The 20,632-nt window shown below is 34.7% G+C and overlaps 4 protein-coding genes and 1 pseudogene across 5 annotated transcripts in view; 3 read left to right on the top strand and 2 right to left on the bottom strand.

Annotated features, from left to right (window-relative positions):
• The window catches only part of LOC126586462 (serine carboxypeptidase-like 20), a 62,267-nt gene extending 50,536 nt beyond the window's left edge, over positions 1-11,731 (top strand). The window contains exon 15 of the mRNA XM_050251305.1: positions 11,612-11,731. The gene's annotated coding sequence lies outside the window, so the exon portion shown is untranslated. The remainder of the gene's footprint in view (positions 1-11,611) is intronic.
• LOC126586466 (uncharacterized) overlaps positions 1-14,700 on the bottom strand; it is a 31,625-nt gene extending 16,925 nt beyond the window's left edge. For both annotated transcript variants that reach the window (XM_050251315.1, XM_050251313.1), the window contains exon 1: positions 14,568-14,700. The gene's annotated coding sequence lies outside the window, so the exon portion shown is untranslated. The remainder of the gene's footprint in view (positions 1-14,567) is intronic.
• Positions 10,653-11,731, top strand: LOC126586483 (serine carboxypeptidase-like 20). Its single transcript, XM_050251336.1, has 5 exons — positions 10,653-10,760; positions 10,874-10,986; positions 11,157-11,270; positions 11,355-11,400; positions 11,519-11,731. The coding sequence occupies exons 2-5, from the start codon at positions 10,931-10,933 to the stop codon at positions 11,600-11,602; spliced, it is 300 nt and encodes a 99-aa protein (XP_050107293.1). The 5' UTR covers positions 10,653-10,760; positions 10,874-10,930; the 3' UTR covers positions 11,603-11,731.
• LOC126586471 (uncharacterized) lies at positions 11,668-14,564 on the bottom strand. Its single transcript, XM_050251319.1, has 2 exons — positions 14,133-14,564; positions 11,668-12,940 (listed from the first exon to the last, which is right to left on the bottom strand). The coding sequence occupies exon 2, from the start codon at positions 12,735-12,737 to the stop codon at positions 11,802-11,804; it is 936 nt and encodes a 311-aa protein (XP_050107276.1). The 5' UTR covers positions 12,738-12,940; positions 14,133-14,564; the 3' UTR covers positions 11,668-11,801.
• Positions 14,701-17,865: 3,165 nt separating the features above from the next.
• On the top strand, positions 17,866-19,590 carry LOC126586468 (CDT1-like protein a, chloroplastic; annotated as a pseudogene).
• The last annotated feature ends 1,042 nt before the right edge of the window (positions 19,591-20,632 follow it).

The following is a 20,632-nucleotide window of genomic DNA, read 5'->3' as shown; positions in this document are numbered from 1 at the left end:
TTTCATCCCAAAGTCAGGACTTTGAAAACAAAAGTGCCCACTTCTGATGTTAAAAAGGAATAATCTTTGAATGCAGATATAAATTAGACTTGGCATTCGTGTCGTGTTTCCCGTGTTCGTGTCGTTTTCATGTCATACCCAATATCTTAATGGGTCGTGTCGTGTAACACCTGTTAAAATAAACGAGTAAAATGACCCGACCCGAAATCGACCCGATAATATTAACGGGTAATATGACCCGACCCGTTACCCGTTAAAGAAAATATAATTTAAACCAATAAATAATTAAATAAAAAACATAATACTTTTTTTGAGTGAAAAAAAGGTTGAACCCACAATTGCTTGATTAGAACCAAAACACAAATCAATCTTCTAACCGTGCAAGAATGGTATTGCAGGCCACGACGAAGACTACTCTTGCTATGTGCCATCAAAATTACCAAAGCACCATAGCAATGATGGTGAGGAAGCTTTGTGCGGAAAAAAAGGGTTTAGGAAGCAATAAGTGAATGAAAGAAAAAAGGCGCGACAATAAAAATAAGAGCATAAATTATCTACTGTCAAAGGAATGCATGTGGCCCAGTTATTTGATTGGTGCCATTGACAAGAGGATATATATACGATTGCCATGCCTATAGGCACTGACAATAAAGGAGATCATATGAGACTATATGATTATGCAAGGGATCCCATTGCCCACCTTATTGTGAGTGTGATGCCATACACAATGGACATAACCTAGACTTTCTAGAGTCTGCTAGAGCCAATATGTGTACACCAATTTAATTCACACCCATACCCCTGCTTCCAAATAGTCATATTATTTGTTGGTATGGTCTATAACGATAGATAATACATACCATATTGTCACATCCAAAACCAAAACATAAAAACACAATTTTCATTTTAAGTATATATTTACATATCCAAAATAAGAGCATAATAAAAAAAACATTAGAACATTACAAAATATCAAATGTTCAAAAGATTTGCAAAATTAAGGACATTGGAACATTAGAACATCTTGCACATTTTCTTCCAATCAAACCCTTCAATTTTCCTCAATCACCATGGGAAAACCCTTCAATCTTCAAGAGTTATATTGAAGATGTTTTCATTGAGGCTTTCCACATTAGCACTCTCTTCCGCATAAACTAAACATAGAAAAATCAAACATTGTATGTAAACCATTCAAATTATGGGTACTAAAAATAATTATGAAAAGATAAAAACTATATACTACCTCCTTTTCCAAAAAGTCAATCTCGTGTACACAGCAACGCTTGAACCGTGTCTGGCAACAATAAAGTACGATATTGATCTAGCACTTTACCCCCAATACTAAAAGCAGATTCTAAAGCAACAGTTGAAATAAGAATTGTTAGCACATCTCGTGCTAACTGAGAAAGTATTGGATAATGAAAACGCTCCATTTGCCACCAAGAAAGAACATCTATATCTTGTCTTCTATCTAGTCTTTTATCATCCAAATACTTTTGTAATTCACCTTTTTTAACTGAGTTTGTACCATTGTAATTATTATCACAATCCTACATCATAAAAATTAAAAAAAAAAACAGAAACATCATAAAAATTATGCATAACCCAATTTCAAATATGATATTAATAATTTTAAAGTACTATGTATAAAAAGGAAAATACAAACTTTACGTTACCTCAAAGAGAGCATATCCTTCTCCACCTTCTGTTTGATGATTAGGCATTGAGTTCATTGGAATATTTGAATAATAAAGATGAGCAGATATTTCCGAGTACACATTAAAGAGAGCAATCAATGTGCCATGAACATTTTTATATTCCATAGAATTCACGCCATGAAGCTTTGTGTAAGCCCAATCCACAAAATGTAGCTTATAACGAGGATCCAAGATGATTGCAATTGACATAATCAAACTGTAGTCTAACCAATACTTCTAAAACTTCATGTGCATATAATCCCCCATCTTATTCATGAAACTATCACAATCATCAATGGTTGCCTTAATTTGAAGCTAAATTACGAACACTTTAGGGAAGAATAAATTTGATGTGGGGTACTTTGTCCCAGAGAATAAGCATGTAACATCATAAAAGTACCCCAAAAACTTCGAAATCTTCACCACTTTATCCCACTCTTCAGAAGAAGGACAACTTTCAAAATTTGAATCACTCAACCCTAAATTAATAAAAGCATATCGATAGAAAATGGCACTATCTAGCATAAGATAGGTTGAGTTCCATCTACTAGGGACATTTTGTCTCAAACCTCTTTTACAATCCAATATCCCTACTTGCTTAACACATTCTTGAAACTTTAGTTTCCTAGCCTCAGAACCCTTTACATACTTGATGCATTCACAAATTTTTACCACCGAAGAATCAATTTCTTTAAGTCCATCTTGGACTATCAAATTCAAAATATGAGCACAACAACGCACATGAAAGAAGTCACCATTCATCAAGAGAAGACCTCTAATATTTAATTGATTCCTCAAAATGTTAACAAAACAAATATTTGAAGGAGCATTATCCAAAGTAATAGAAAATAACTTCTTCTCAATCCCCCACTCAGTTACCAACGCACTTATTTTCTCACATAATGCAATACCAGTATGCGGAGGAGGCATGTGACAAAAACTTCGTTCTTTTCATTCTGCATTTATTTCTCTTTTTTATCAGTTCTAAGACTGGAAAAAGCAAGAAGAATGCATGGAGAGAAAGTGGCGAAAATATTTCCCAAAGTAAATAGTTGATGCAAATTAATATATAGACTTGATAATGTAGAATCCGATGAGAGAACACAGCTTCTTTGCCTTGGTTTTATGCATGGCTGCGGGTCTGTCAAGCACTAATAGCACACACACTGGGTTGCAGACTTGCAGTACACACACACACAGACACACACACACACACAACATGATCTAGTAGTTTAGATGTTAGCTAGATATGAAAAAAAAAACTAATTCATATAAAAGAGTGTTTCAAAAGGTTGTGGAAGAATAAACACAGACACACACAACACACACACAGAGCACATACACACACACACATACATCGCGCACACACACAACACACACACACACACACACACACACACAGCACGCACACACACACACACACACACACACACAGACTTGATAATGTAGAATCCGATGAGAGAACACGGCTTCTTTGCCTTGGTTTTATGCATGACTGCAGGTCTGTCAAGCACTAATAGCACACACACTGGGTTGCAGACTTGCAGTACACACACACACACATAGACACACACACAGCATGATCTAATAGTTTAGATGTTAGCTAGATATGAAAAAAAAAAACTAATTCATATAAAAGCGTGTTTCAAAAGGTTGTGGAAGAATAGACACAGACACACACATCACACACAACACACACACAGAGCACATACACACACACACACAGAGCACAGACACACATCGCACACACAGACAGCACACACACACACACACACACACACACACACACACACCAGATTTCATTCAAATATTGTTATCCTTACTCACAATTAGCTCAATACATACACCAGATTTCATTCAAATATTGTTATCCTTACTCACAATTAGCTCAATACATATACAAATAAAAAGAGATTTTCGAACTTTTATTTTCTTCTTTGCACTCGCTTGTATTCTCCAGCATTTAGATATCAAGAAGCCCAAAAAATGAGTATAAAAGGAGAAAACAAAGTGCATGTGAAAATCACTGCTAATACTCATAAAAAACAACTCATTCCAAATTTTCAAGCATAAAATTATTTTTCGTAAAGTCATTAAAGCATCAATTTAAAAAAAAAAAAAATTGAGATACACAGATCAGCAAAAGTGTCGAATGGGAGTTGTAACATGGGTGAGTGTTATCCAAGTTTTAGGTTTTAGATGTTTAATGCACAATTGAAAACAAAACAATCAAAATTGTACCAAGTGTAATCGGACATGAACGCATATCAAAACTGGGTGTTCAAAGCGAGGGAAAAATTGGGTGTCCAATCCCGATTCATAAAAAAAAACAACAATAGATGATGACATCGAATTTCTTACCTGGACAATGTAACACTGAAGAGATCAACAAGAGGAAGAGAGGAATCCAACGCAAGAAGCTGTGTCAATCGTTCGTGGTCAGAAATGGGAAATATGAGTGTAGAAAGACTGAAAAGAGAGAAAGGTTGAAGAGGGAGAAATACTTACATAGGAAGATGTCGTAGAATGGAAGACGAGAAGATCATGGCTGTCGGAATTTTGGAAGAAAGACGGCGGGAGAGAGGGGCTAGGAAGAACAAACGACGCCTCAGACGGGTTGGGAGAGAGGGTTACGGCCGGGAGTGGGGAGAGAATAGACAGAAAGAATTTAGGGCTAGGCAGTGGGGTTTTTTTGTTTTGATCAAATCAATCAGGACTCATATGGAAAACAATGGAAAATATGAGGGGTTTTTTTGTCCAAAAAAATTGTAATAATATAATTGAAATAGAATCCAACGGTACATATTTAATCTCATTGATCTAACAGCTGTTATTTAAGTAAAGTCTTTAATAGTTTTTTAATTAATGTAGAAGTATAAAAAATATAGAAAAAAATATATAAAGCTCGTAATAACAAGCTTTACAACTTTCGTGAAGAACTTAACTTCGAAATTCGCCACTATAATCATATAAATCATAGATCAAAATTTAACCGTTGATTATTGTTTACATTTACGCTTTATTTTTCTCATCAAATTTTGTTTTTTCAGATTTTCTTTTTTGAAAACATGATCTATTAGAGGATGCAAGAAGATGAACGGTTTGGATTGTTGATATTATGTTCAGAGTTTTACGATTAGTGAAAATATTGCTTGATGTTTATAAAGTTTATACAAACTATATGACATCGACTCATATTTCAATTAACTGTAAATATCGAAACGTGATATCAAAGATCTGAACTGTTCATCTTCTCACATCCACTAGATGATCATGTTTTAAAAAAAGAAAATTTAAAAAATGAAATTCAGTAACAAGAATAAAGCGTAAATGATAATCGACGGTTAAATATAAATTGAAGGTTTATGGATTACACTGTTGGATTTCGAAGCTGACCCCTTCATGAAAGTTGTAAAGCTTGTCATTATGAGTGATTGGATATTTTTTTTTACATTTTTTAGACTTCTACAATAATTATTATTAATTTTATTAATTTTTCCTTCAAATAAAAAACATTATTCATGAGGGTTTGGGAGGATTTTAAAAATCTAAACGATAAAGTATAACTATTATCTACTCGTAGAGGAATAATGATGAATCGCAAGTGTTTATATATTCTTTCACATTTTTCATACTTGTATTGTATGTATGTCTTCTTAGTTCTTGCCTATACAAATACTATACTAGTTTATTTTAATTTTGGACAAGAACATGTTAACTGTTAACTAAAATTTATTATCCTAGTAAATTAGTAATGATAATAAAGAACTCTCATAATAAAAATAAGGGGAAACTTGATATAAGTCCAATTTTTTTAGCCAATAGTAGGAATAGTCCAATTTATTAAAATAAGTCCAATTCTTTAAATTTAATTATTTTATTATCAATAATTATCTATTCAATAATAAGATTTATTATAAAAATCAAATTTCTTCCTAATTCTCTCTTTGATTATTATTATTATTATTATTTTGTTATTTCTTGTTCTTCCTCCCTCTTTAAACCTCATTTATAGATTTTATTTTTAATTTTTATAATCAACCTATATCACAGGTTAATTATTTTTATGTATCTATATGACAAATTTTTCTTTATAATTAACGTATTACAAATTAATGTGTCTTGCTTCGCTTGTAGGTATATTATGTTTTTCCTACTTTTTAGTTAGGTTTCATATCTCACTTACAGGTATAATATATATTCATATATTTGTTGTTTGAGTTAAGGTAGAATGTTTTGTAGATAATTTATGTTAGTATATTAGTTTTTTCTGTTATAAGATATTAATTAGATTTTTTGGAGTTGAAAAATCCTTCATATTAGAAGATTTTAATTGATTTTTAATATTTAAAAAAAATATAAAATGAGTATAAAAGAAATAAAAACATGTAATTATATAACTGGACTCACTCCTAAAAATCATCTATATTTTTGGACCTAGATCTAAAAGCCCCTAAAAATAAATAATGACTAAAACTTTTTTTATAACTTATATAGAATAATAAAACAAAACTATATATTTAATATAGAATATATTGTATATATTAATATGGCTATTGTATTTTATAATAAATCTTTTAGTAATTAAACTTTAAAATTATCAAATTAATTTTTTTCTTAACGGGTCGAAACGGGTCACCCACGTGTATACCTGTTAAGAACCCGTTAATGACCCGATAAGTTATTGTATTGACCCGAAACCCGTTATTTTCGTGTCGTTTTCGTGTCGTGTCAGAAACTGCCAAGTCTAATATAAATGCTCTTTTGTAAGAAATAAAAGGACTTCTAGAAGATAAATTGAGTTGGACTTTATCTCAATCGTGTCATGACAGGCCCAACAAACTGGATATTGATTTTTGTGTATTTGCTAGATTTGATTTTGAATGATACTTTTTATTTTGTTGAAGAAGATATATATATATATATATATATTCAAATAATCTGGAATTATACTTAGATTAACATGAAAGTTTATCCATTTACCAAACGTGAAATTTAAGAACAAAACCATCATCTTGGTAGTCTTCGCATATAAATTACCATCCATGGTCTCACATCAAGCATTAACAAGGTTCGGTAAACTAGTAGAAGTACAAATATGAATTTGGTCATCGAAAAACAATATTTTGCTACTAATGACACTAATCAAGTGTACTCGAAATCTACAGTAATATATCATAAAATCTCAACATTAATCACGCTTCCAAAAATAGTACAAATATAGTCCTCGGCTGAAAAATTTATCGTTTATATTCAAAATTTAACCTTTAAATTTATAGTTGTCAGTTTTTATAAATTTTTTATAACAAAAGCCAAAAACTTGCTTAAAAGACCAATGTGCCCTCCAACTCAAATAAAGGAAACAAAACGCCAAATTTTATTTACTTAATGACAATATTTCGTCTACTTATTATGCAAAAGCTTTCTGAAATTGACTTCAGCTTAAGTGGTGTACTGTAATATCACTAAGTTCATCCAGCCCACAACATTGTTTTTGTGCAACCCTTTTTTCCACATTCCATACTATCCAGCAGAAAGAAGGTTGTATGGCGCCCTTGGATATCAACCATATGTATTTTGTTTGTTTGAGTTTGAAGAAGAATCATATTTGTTCAACATAGATGTATTTAGTTGCCCTTGAGGTTATGAAAGTTTTTGGAACCATTTTAAGTTGAAACTTTTACATTGTTGAAAATCAATTGCAGTATCAATCATTGTGGTGTGCTTTATGTAGCATTTCCTTGCATCTACTTGGACTTGAATATATGAACAATGTTTTTTAGAAGTATCCATTCATCTTTCTACAGCTCAAAGATGAGGAGAGGATGGCAATGGAGGAGCAAATTCCAGCATCTCACATGCAAATAGGGATCAATAGAGGATTTCCGACGTACCTAAGCTCGTCAACATGATTCATTTCGTATTTCAGTCTGTCAAATGTTCTGCCATCACAAAAGAAGAGCTTGTGCACAAGCTAATTTGGAATTGTTGATGTGGTGAATGAATATATATAGGGTTTTGGTTGATGTGGTGAGAAATTTCAAGCTAAATTGGAATTGTTCATCATGATTCGTGAGAAATTGCAAGCTCCAAAGCAAATATTATGATGCAAAGATTGTGGTAGGTGGGATTGTTGATGTGGTGAATGTATATATATATATATATAGAGAGTTTTGGTTTCATGTTTTCTAATCCTGCACTAAATAGGAATTACGTTCCCTAACTGCATACAATCTCTTGCTGTGGTCAACATGCTCAAACTCTAATCCAATTAAAAAACGATATCCATCTCCGCTCACATGTCTAAATGGGATTTATGTTTGGACTCGAACACTTGTTTTTGTGATTTGAAAAACATATTTCCTTCCAAAGTCGGGACTTCGAAAACAAAAGTGATCACTTTTGATGTTAAAAAGGAATAATCTTTTAATGTAGAGATAAATGCTCTTTTGTAAGAAATAAAAGGACTTCTAGAAGATAAATTGTGTTGGACTTTATCTCAATCATGTCATGACCGGCCCAACAAACTAGAAGTCGATTTTTGTGTGTTTGCTAGATTTGATTTTGAACAATACTTTTTATTTTGTTGAAGAAGATATTTTATACAAAATGAAAAAAAGTATCTGAATTTTTTTTTTTGAAATAATCCGAAATTATACTTAGATTAACATGGAAGTTTATCCATTTACGAAACGTGAAATTTAAGAACAAAACCGTCATCTTAGTAGTCTTTGCATATAAATTACCATCCATGGTCTCACATGAAACCTTAACAAGGTTGGGTAAACTAGTAGAAGTACAAATATGAATTTGGTCATTAATGAACAATATTTTGCTACTAATGACACTAATCAAGTGGACTCCAAATCTACAGTAAAATATCATCAAACCTCAACATTAATCACGCTTCCAAAAATAATACAAATCTAAAGAATTTATCATTTATATTCAAAATTTGATCTTTAATTTTATAATTGTCAGTTTTTATAAAATTTTTATAACAAAAGCCAAAAACTCGCTTAAAAGACCAATGTGCCCTCCAAATCATACAAAAGAAACAAAAAGCCAAATAGATGCATTTTATTTTCTTTCATTTTTGGTTTTTTCATTTGTAGGGTTTGAGCATTCTCATATCCCACCCAAGAAATTTGTAGTAGTCGTTTTGATGAAACTTGTCATTACGCGTTCTCATGGCATTCTACATCTATGTTCTTAACACAGAAAGGTAGCTAGAATTAAGCATTTAATTAAGAGACAGAATTGAGCAAGAAAATTGGATACTCCATGGACTTGGAAAAATAAAAAGAAGGGAGACGGAGAAAGGTTTTTACCCAATAAATTGTAATTCTTAACAAAATTTGGTGTGCAAACCAAATGATATGTTATTAATAAGAAACAAGCACGCTAATCAACACTTAATCATAATCCAATCATGAACATCCACGTCTTTTTTTTTTTGTCAAACGATAGAATTTGTTAGAGTAAATGTTATATTAGCTACTGACAGGGTTTGAACCCACACCGTCATACAAGGGTTTTCCACCACTGTGGTAAATGGCCACTTACGCTCAACATCCACGTCATTTATTTTGCAAAATTTAGTTTAAAAATTTAGTGTCTCTAGCAATATCCCAAATAACAGTGCTCTCTTGATATGGAAGATAACATATTTTCCCAACGGATCTATTTCGCGAGAAGCAACGGGAAAATTTTCCCGTTTGACCAGAGAACCCTATTAAAGTACCCAAAAGCCCCCAATTGGTCATTTAGCCACTGCTCTCTCTCTCACCCTCAAAATCGGCAACTTTTTTATTGACTCCAAATTCCAAAGCTCTTTCTCCTTCTTCGCAATGAGTTCCTCCAAAACCCAAATGATTGCTTAACCCTGTTTCTCTCTAACCTTCAAATTGGAGAAACCCCATTTAAACCCAAAGTTCCGAGTTGCAGAAATTGACTCAATAAGCTCCATAACCCCTGAGAAGCCAAAACAGTTCCGTCATAAGTTCTTATGGGAACAGACCCCCAAAGCAACCAGCGGCTCAGATCCAATTTGCGAGATGAAAGATCGATTCTTGGTCTGGGGAAAACCCGATTGAGACCCATGTGGAGCCTCTGAGAAGCTATTGGAAAAGTAAGGTTTCGTGAATTTCGGTTCTTTATTATGTTTTCGTATTTTGTTCCTAACATTTTTGGTGGATTTTGATTGATTTCTTTTTTGTGTGGTTTTTTTTTTCGTTGTTGTTGTAGGTATGAGATTTTGAGTGAGTTTTTCAATTGCTTGGATGCTTCGATTCGATTGTTGCAGTTGAGGGGTTTGATGCCAAGTTTTACCAATCTTTGCCCAAAAATCAAGTGTTTAACTGATAGGTATTGAGAAAGGTTTCTTTTTAATTTGTTATTTGGTTTGGTTGGTTGCTGAAGAAATAAATTAGGCATAAAAAGTGATTGATTTTATTTCTTCATCTGGTTTTTTAGGAGGTTTAGAATTAGTCACTTGGCTCAGTTGAAGTTTGTTTTACCTAAGGTTGTTGAGATTACGAAAGTGCTTGTTAAGGATGGGATAACCAATAATATGAAGCCGGATCTTCGTGTCACCATGAAAGTTGATGCAGTAGAGAATGACGACAAGTTGAAATATGAAGTTGGTGGGCATATGCATTTAAGGAGAGCCTTCCACCATCGGCTTGGAGAGATTTCAAAATCCCATCTTGAGGTATAGATCTACTCATTTTCAGTGGTACACAACTAACATGGTTTAATTTCTTAGGTATTCTATGTTATTGAATCTTTTAGTAAGATTTGAGGTTAATGGAATCCATTTTTACATTGGATGTTCTGAGCAATCTCTGAGATTTTTGTTTGTTTGACTGGTTTCAAAAGTTTGATTCGATAGTAAGTATACTTCCCCGAAAAGGCTAAAAGAAAGATTGTTCAACTTCGATACTAGAATATTATTCTCGTGTACAAGAAGCCTTAGATTTGATATGTCTCCTGCAGAATGATGAGGTTGCTACTGAATGGTTGAACAACGAAACTGTTAGGAAGGCAATCCATGCAGAAACGGTAAGGTTTATCAAAGTTAATGTTTTAAACCAGAAACGAAAGTTTGTCAATGTCTAGTCCTGCTGGCTCCGAGAAGCATTGTAGCTTTTTGAAATCCTTTTTGCACTATGTAGGATTTTTCATGGGAATTATGCACAAGCAGAATTGAATTTTATCATGATTCTGGAAGTATGATCAAGTACCACAAGAACCTCACTGCAAAGGGTTATCGGGCACTTATATATAGGTAATCTCCAATTACAATGTCATCTATTAAAGTCATGCCTGTCGAAAATTCTCTAAAGCTTTCTTTTCACCTTCGCTACAATGTTCGCTTTGATTGCGCTAAAATGGGAGAAGTAAATGAAAATTGAATGTTATAACTGATATGCATTCCTGCTCGATTTTTTGTGGCAGCGGTGATCATGATATGTGTGTTCCTTTCACTGGGAGTGAAGCATGGACTAGATCACTTGGTTATAAGATTGTGGATGAATGGAGGCCATGGACTTCGAACGGACAAGTTGCTGGGTAAATACTATTACATATTTCCGACATCAAACATTGTGAAATATGGTACTGGTGTAGTGAATAATGGAATGTAAATGGCCGCAGGTACACACAGGGTTACGAGAATAACCTCACCTTTCTAACTGTAAAGGTCAGCGCACGAAAATGTTTTTCTTTCTACGATAGGCTATACTGAAACTGTACTAGCTGGTCCTTTTGATTGGATTCAGTTGCGATTTTAATACATTCGTTTTAATGTATTGGTGCAGGGGTCTGGACATACAGTTCCAGAGTACAAACCACGAGAGGCGTTTGATTTGTTTAGCCGGTTTTTGGCTGGAAAACCACAATAAGAGAGCGAGAGCGATGTTGCTATTTATTGCTTATGCTACACAAATTTTAGAGAGAATAAATCATATGGTCAGAAAAAGAAATGTTTGCATTACTATTGAATTAAACTACTTTTACATTGACTCTGCTAACATTCTTTCTCTAGAAATTATCTCTGAAATGCTAACAAACAAGAATTAAAGCTAACAACTCTGCCATGAACTAGATCCAGCTGTTCAGTTCCTGCGACAAACGGCGTTGTTTGTTCATCAACTGCGTTCTCGCCTTGTCTAAATGAGAGTTCCTCCAAACCCTCTCCTTCTTTGTAGCTTCCTTCGTTAGCAAGTACGGATCTCTTTCTTTCGGTAAAAAGAAACGGGTCCTGCTCTTATCAGTAGTAGACGCATACAATTCTTCACCAACCTCGGCGACTTCGTATGGATCAAAATTGAACACCCTCCACAGCTTCTCATTTTCCTTCATGTGTAGTTCAAACCCGTCAGCTATAAAACCCTTCAAAAACTGCCACTGAATCATCTGGTACCATGACGATAACTTCAGATCAATCCCATTGACCGCTACAGATGCTCCCGGGCAGCAAAAATTCTGAAAATAAATCATAATTTGGCGGACTTTCTTCGCAGCATTCACATCACCTCCCATGTTTGGGTAAACAGACTTGAGTTTCGTCAAAACATTCCCTGTCAGCAATTGTTGCAAATCCGAATACTTGATCGTGCTCGGAACCTTTTCTTCAGATCTCCAGAACTTGTCCAAACTACCAGTCTCAAATATCAAAGCTAGAGCTTCAGTAGCCGCCACACATACTGATTTATCGCCGTGCTCTAACAGACTACAGAAGTAAGAAATCGCCCCATTCCAGTAGTTGTAGCTGAGCCGCCATCCCTCCATGCTTGTAAGAAGAAACATCCAAGAATATATTCCGGCAACCAGAACCTCTGGCAAAAGCTCTTTCGCAGATTCCGGAGCACTGATAAAATTCCAAACAACCTGCATTGCAGTTTCAGTCTCCTCCGAGTTAGTTGCACCAAAGAAACTCACAACAGCCAAGCATTGCAGCAGCTTCACCGCCGGTTCATGTCCCGATTCCAGAGACATGGAAATCAGGGGAAGCAACTGTCCGTAGATTTCGGACATTTTATCCTCGCCCTCGACGATCAGGGCCAGCAAGCCTATGGTATGAAGCGAAAGCTGCTTCTCTAAGAGGGAAGCAACTGTCCGTAGATTTCGGACATTTTATCCTCGCCCTCGACGATCAGGGCCAGCAAGCCTATGGTATGAAGCGAAAGCTGCTTCTCTAAGAGGGAAGCCGAATCCTTTTTCTGGAAATTAAAGCATCTCTGTAGAAAAAATGTAAAAGTTATTAAATTTCCTTCCAGATAGTCATAATCATCCATGAAATCCTTTTTAATTAATCGCTTGATTAACGAGGCCAGCGCCGCCTCTCGATCGGACCCCTTCGACCAAGACAACCGATTCAAGTGAGAGGAAAGCTCAATCTCTTCCGGTTTCGGAGCCAAGTAAATGAAAAAATCAATGTCTGAGACATCAATCTGATCATAAGGTATACCTCTCTCTCTTAGCGGCGGACGTTTCTCTCTTGCTCTCGGCACAATCGACGCACCCGAATTCTCTCTTGCTCTCGTCACGATCGACGCACCCGAACCCTTCTGCCGTTGTGCGTTCTTCTGGCGGTGTACGTTCATCGTGATTCGTGAGAAGTTCCAAGCTCAAACCAAATATTAGGACGCAAAGATTGTGGTGGGTGAAATTGTTGATGTGGTGAATGAATATATATAGGGTTTTGGTTTCATGTTTACTAATCCTACACTGAATAGGAATGATTTTCCCTAACTTAGACTGCATTCAATCTCCTAATCCAATTAAAAAACGGTATCCATCTCCGCTCATATGTCTAAATGAGATTTATGTTTGGACTTGAACATTTGTTTTTGTAATTAGAAGAAAAACTAAAAATATAACTTTAACGCTTAAAATTCAATTTTTTCCATATAAAACCCAAAATACGTTTTTTGCTCGAATAAAACTCATTGACTAGACTCTAAATAAGCAAATTCATTAATTATGTTTGACTATACGTATTTAAAATTTTTCAGATCCCTAACATACCCTCATTTAAATGTTTAATGTACGCAATTAATTCTAAACAAATTGTAAAGGGGAATTAATGATTTTACAAAAATAATAATGAAATTTAGTAAAAGGTCAATAAAATTTTTACTAATGAATCATATATCAATGGTCAATTTTTATATTGAACTTAATCAATAAAATATTTTTGTTAATTAGATATAGGTCAATAAGAAATGTTACATGGTGTCAAGCCCATATAAATATAAATAGTTATACAATTACTTAATCAGTAATTTTTCTACGACTTTCGTGCCTTCCTAATCATCTGAAATTCCCAATTAATCTCGGAAGATTTCTCAATCTAATCAGGCAGATAAGATAAGAACGCAAGGAAACAAAAACAGTGGGTACCCAGAAAAAAAGAGGCAGGAAGCTCACATCTTTTGGAGCCGAATCAAATCTGGCAAACCCTTGGGGATTGAGGCCTCGCTTGTCGTTGAAGCAACCTATTTACAACGACGACGACGACGACGAGGAGTGCAGGCCTTGGGGTCGGAGGTTTTCCACGGCGTTCACTTGGGGTTTCGCGCTCAGGATCGCTCTCCTCCTCCTCCTTGTGGCCGCCGTTGACACGGCTTGTTTTACTCTTCCTGTTGAAAAGGTTCGGTTTTTCTCATCTGGGTCGGTTTTGTTTTCGTTTTTTGATAGCTCAATCTGTGAGTTTCTTCCTGGTGGGTTTTGTTTTCCGTTTAGTTTGCGATGATTTTCCAATGTGTTTTGATTGATTTTGATTTGGGTATGCATCTTTTTGGTTTATGGATTATTGGATTGGTCTCACATTTCGAATTGACGGAAACTTTGGTGCTGCTTTACATGTTTCAGACGTTGACAGTAAATTTGAAGGGAATTTAGGGAGGTGCCCAATTTGATGGGCTCGAAACTGAGATTGCATTTTCAAGCATGCCCAAATGCCCAACTCACTTTGATTTTTAGTTTATTTGTAACTAGATTTTTGTAACACTTGAATATGGACACAGTTATCGCTTTGTTGCTCGTTAGCATACAAACAATCACACTTTTCCATTTACATCCAAATGTGACAATGCAGTAGGACTTCTCTTTCGGATTTGCACACTTTTCCATTTACAATGATCAATGGGATTAGCCATGGATAACGAAAGACAAATAGGTTTTCGACATGTTTTAATTGAAGCCCAAATCAGATACCGCATAAAAAACAAATTCAGAAAAAGGTTACCGCATTGCAGTGTCTTAATCAAAACGTCAAAAAAAAAAAATAAAAAACAGAGTCAGGAAATGAATCTGTCTCCAAATGTAAAAATAATATACAAAACTAGGAAGTGGACACTGCAACGCAACGTCTGAATCCAAATGTGAAAAACAAAATCAGGAAACAAACACTGCATTGTAGTGTTTGAAGTCGTATTGACATATTCCAAAATATAAATATATGAGAAACAGTGTCATTTCAAGTGGGTGACAGCTGTAGTGGTAGATTTTGTAATTATTGTTTATTTTAAAGGCATTTAAGTATCATAATACATAATTGACCTATTTATAATTAATATAAATATTGTTGATCTATTGTCAATATTGTAACTTTTTATTGATTTTATGCAAAATTACCCAAAATAATATTTTACATATAAATGTAGGGATTTGTTGGTTTGGATCCGTGATAGTATCAATTTGACAATCAATTTCGAATTGTCACAAATTTACGGATTTGTTGGTTCAATCTTTCCTTACCACATTTAAAAAGGAGAAAAGCCTATAGTTGGCACACTCGAATTCCAATTTACCATTACAATGAGTCCATATTATATATAGGTGAATTATTGTACTTTAAAAATATATATATAAAAAAAATTGTTGTCAAAGTAAAAGTATATAAATTAATGGAGATAAAGTTGCAAGTAAATTAATTTTAGGATAAAGAAAAAGAAAAAAAATCAAGTATAGGTAAATTATTTACATATACAGTGTAGAATATTTGGTTCACATAAAAAATGTAGGTAAATTGGTATCACGTACATAATTTACCTACTTACATTATAGGTAAAATACCAACGAAATATGAGAATATTATTTGCATATATCATAGGTAAATTGCCAAAAGAAATATGAGAATGTGTATATACTGTAGGTAAATAACCTACTATAGGGCAATACTATTTATATAGGTAAATTAGTAGAGATGTTTTACTATTATATATAAGGAGAATAATTTACCCTGAATAACAATGTAGTCATGATTTAATGTAATGCACTAGATTGTTGTAGAAAATAAATAAATAAATGTTTTAAGGCCCTTGATTGAAGTTAAAATTCAAGTGTGAGATACAGTGTAAAATGGTGTGGCAAAAATTGTAAATAATCTGTAATAGTAGGTTACTTATATTCTCATGTGGCAGTTTATTTGACTTTTGAATTTTTGTTGGATGTTCAATTATATGTAGGTTTATATTTAGAAATCATGATTTTTTTTAGAACCAATATCTAAAGAACCCTTAAAAAAACAAACTTCCTTCCAAAGTAGGGACTTCGAAAACAAAAGTACCCACTTTTGATATTAAAAAGGAATACTTTTTTTAATGCAAAGATAAACGCTCTTTTGTAAGAGATAAAAAGATTTCAAGAAGACAAATTAGGTTGAACTTTATTTCAATCGTGTCATGACTGGCCCAACAAACTAGGTGTTAATTTTTGTGTATTTGCTAGATTTGATTTTTGAACTATAGTTTTTATTTTGTTGAAGAAGATATTTTATATAAAATGAAAAAAAGTATCACAAACTTAGATTAACATGAAAGTTTATCCATTTACCGAACGTGAGATTTAATAACAAAACCGTCATCTTAGTAGTCTTCGCATGTAAATTACCATCCATATTCTCACATGAAACATTACCAAGGTTGGGTAAACTAGTAGAAGTACAAGTATGAATTTGGTCATCAAAGAATAGTATTTTGCTACGAATGACACTGATAAAGTTGATTCGAAATCTACAGTAAAATATCAACAAATCTCAACATTAATCATGCTTCCAAAAATAATTGTCAATTTTTATAAAATTTATAATAATAGCCAAAAATTCGCTTAAAAGACCAATGCGCCCTCCAATTCAAATAAAAAAGAAACAAAACGCCAAATAGATGCATTTTATGTTCTTTCATTTTTGCTTTTTACACTTGTAGGGTTTGAGCATTCTCATATGCCACCCCCAAAATTTGACGTAATTGTTTTGATGAAAATTGTCATCAAAACAATGTATTGATTTAATGGCTGTTTTTATGTCTCCCAATGATTCTAATAAAGTAATGTATTCTTCAACATGTGTGCTTATTGTCGCCAAACCAAAATGTATTTCAGTTCCGCAATGGTGCAGTTGACATACATTCATGGTTCTTGGTTTCTTCAACAATGTGTTGTTTTGCAATGGCCGCACTGTTCCGCAATGGCCACTCTCCCTCCTCTCACAAAATAAGGGTTTTAGTTTTTAGGTGTAATTAGGTTTTAATTTTGAGGATAGTTGGTTCTATTAAAATAGAGTTTTTGCTTTATTTGAATAATTTCATAAAAATTAACATTTATAAATTTAGGAAACTTATTTGGCTATATACTATAAAATCTTGTTGAATGGAGCATATCAAAGGCCAATGCAAACCAAATAATATCACACCAATAGGACACAAGCACGATAATCGATGCTTAATTATAATCCAATCATCAACATTCACATCATTTTTTTTTGTTGTAAACGATAAATTTGGTAAGAGTAGATGTTAGATTAGCAACCAATGGAGTTTGAACCCACGCTATCAAGTAAGGGCTCAACACATTTCCACTATTGTAGTAAAAGGCAACTTGCGTGCAACATCCACGCCATTTGGTTTACAAAATTTAATTTAAAAATTTGGTGTCTCTAGCATTATCCCAAATAATAATGCTCTCTTGATTTGGGAGATGAAATATTTGCCCAACGAATCTATTTCACGGAAGGCAGCGGGAAAATTTTCCCGCCACCAGAGAACCCTATTAAAATACCCAAAAGCCCTCAATTGGCCATTTAGCCACTACTCTCTCTCACCTTCAAAATCGGCAACTTTTTATCAACTCCAAATTCCAAAGCTCTTTCTCTCTCTCCGCAATGAGTTCCTCCGAAACCTAAAGAACCGTTAAACCCAATCTCTCTCTAACCTTCAAATCGAAGAAATTCCATTTAAACCCAAAGCTTCGAGTTGTAAAAATTGACTCACTGAGCTCCAAAACCTCTGAGAAGCCAGGACAATTCTGTCATAAGTTCTTATGGGAGCATACCCAAAAGCAACAAGCGGCTCATATCCAATCTACGAGACGAAAGATCGATTCTTGGTCCAAGGAAAACCCGACTGAGACCTATGTTGGCACCTCTGAGAAGCTGCCGCAAAAGTAAGATTTCGTGAATTTTGGTTCTTTACTATGTTTTCATATTTTGTTCCTGACATTTTTAGTGGATTTTGATTGATTTTTTTGTGTGGTTTTTTTTTTCATTCTTGTTCAGGTATGAGATTTTGAGTGAGTTTTTCGATTGCTTGATGCTTCGATTTGATTATTGCAGTTGAGGGGTTTGATGCCAAGTTTTACCAATCTTCGCCAGAAAATTAAGTGTTTAACTGATAGGTACTGAGAAATGTTTCTTTTTAATTTGTTATTTGGTTTGGTTGGTTGCTGAAGAAATAAATTAGGCATAAAAAGTGACTGATTTTCTTCTTTATTTGGGTTTTTAGGAGGTTTACAATTAGTCACTTGGCTCAGCTGAAGTTTATTTTACCTGAGGTTCTTGAGATTACGAAAGTGCTTGTTAAGGATGGGAGAACCATTGATATAAAGCCGGATATTCGTGTCACCATGAATGTTGATGCAGTGGAGAATGATGACAAGTTGAAATATGAAGGTGGTGGGCATATGTATTTGAGCAGAGCCTTTTGCCATCAGCTTGGAGAGATATCAAAATTCCATCATGATGTATACATCTTCCCATTTTCAATGGTACACAACTAACATGGTTTGATTTCTTAAGTATTCTATGTTATTAAATCTTCTACTAAGATTTGAGGTTAATGGAATCTATTTTTACATTTGATGTTATGAGCAATCTCTGACATTTTCGTTTGTTTGACTGGATTTAAAAGTTTGAGCTTATTCCTCGTTACACTCTTTTCTAACAAGCTACTTAGTAGTTCAAGATTATGTTTAATCGGTTTAACATTGTTTTTCTTGAACTAATTTTAAAAAAAATGCAGTCTGAATATGGGTTTTGTGCTTTCGGGGTTATGAAATTCTAGAAGAAACTCTACCCCAACCATTCAATTGTGCAGAGCAATATATGCATCCAGATACGATTAAGTGTTCCTTATCATCATCTCCCAATTCATTGACTAGTGTACACACAATTGAGCAACCAGAAGCATTTAAAACCTCCCTTCAAGGCGATGCAACTACAGATGAAACACATTTAACTCCATCTGAACAATCAAATGAGGATTTGAATTCAAATATAAGTCAAATTCCTGATCCGTCATTGCCCACTGAGACATCATTTGAATCCCCAATAGAGTAGCTACCAGTAATAACAACTTATCTTCCTCAATCTTTTCGACGACACTTTTTCTCTACCAACCTTCCAAGGTCGAAATGTTTCAATTCCAGAGTCAAATCTCAATATAATTTGCTCGGTTGAGGAAGCTAGTATTGCTGCGTCATCATTTGAAGTGCTAGTAGAACAACAACCAACAATAACATCTCATCTTCTACCCGTGTTTCTTTCGATTCTCTTCTTCTTTGAATAATGTAACAACCCATCCCGAATAATTTTACAGATTTTTTATCGGAAGGGTATTTTGGTAATTTTATGGGATTGGGCTAGATATTTTGAAATGGCTATTATTTGGGTTTTAAACGGTGTGCCAAGTGGGACCCATTTTCCTTTTTGTCCCCCAGCCCACTTGAACTTCTCTCTTCCTCCTCCCCATTACAACTCTCGGATCTCTCTCTCTCCCTTCTCTCCCCGGGAAACCCTCCCTCATCTCTCTACCATTGCCTCCGAGAACCAACACACACATAGACAGTCACCACCATCATAGCAAGATCATCACTTCATTTCCCCTTTCGTCCCTGTTAGCTTTGGAACTGGGCATATACGACGGAACCACCACTTGCTCCAACGACTTAACTCGGAAACCCGACATACTGATGCGAGTTCTTTGAGTTTAGGTTGTATCTTTGTCTCTAATGAGAGTTTTTGGGAACCCAGGTTATTTTTGAGCTGAAAAACTGAAAGTTTTAACTCTATTCATATGTGTTCTTCTCATTTCCAGTTTTTCGGCGAGTTCGACAGCTTTCGAGCCATTTTCCGGCCACCTCAGGCCATAACCGAGGAAACCAAAGGTACCATCCTAATCTACACTTGTTTGTCTTTATTTTGGTAGGTAGATTGTAGGTTATGGTTGAGAATTGAGGTTGACTGGAGCTTAGGAAAGCTTCGACTTTCTTCTCCATTGAAATCGGCTAACCCGGCCTGAAAATGGGTCAAACCCTACCCGCAGAACCTAGCCCAATCCCTTAATTCAGCCCAAACCTTAGGCCTCTGTAACCAAGCCCAAAACTAGCCCAAGTCCAACTCTTTAACATGGGCCCAATCCAATAAACTAGAACCCAAGCCCAATTCTTGTGACCTGGCGCAACCCAAGCCTTTGGCCCAAACCTAAATGTGAACTGGCCCAACCAAGATTCCAGTCGGCGCGTCGGCGTTTGCCTTTTGCGGGCAACTTTTTTACGACTTAAATTGGCATGTGGCAGTGCGTGGCTGTCCTGGCCGCCGCCTCGTGGCAACGCGTAGGGGTACCCAAGGTCCCCCTTATGTTTTTTGATGTCCT

The sequence above is a fragment of the Malus sylvestris genome, chromosome 10, assembly GCF_916048215.2.
Source record: "Malus sylvestris chromosome 10, drMalSylv7.2, whole genome shotgun sequence".
In the NCBI taxonomy this organism is placed as follows: Eukaryota; Viridiplantae; Streptophyta; class Magnoliopsida; order Rosales; family Rosaceae; genus Malus; species Malus sylvestris.
Note: the sequence above shows the minus strand (reverse complement) of the source record. Positions and strands in the feature narration are given on the sequence as shown.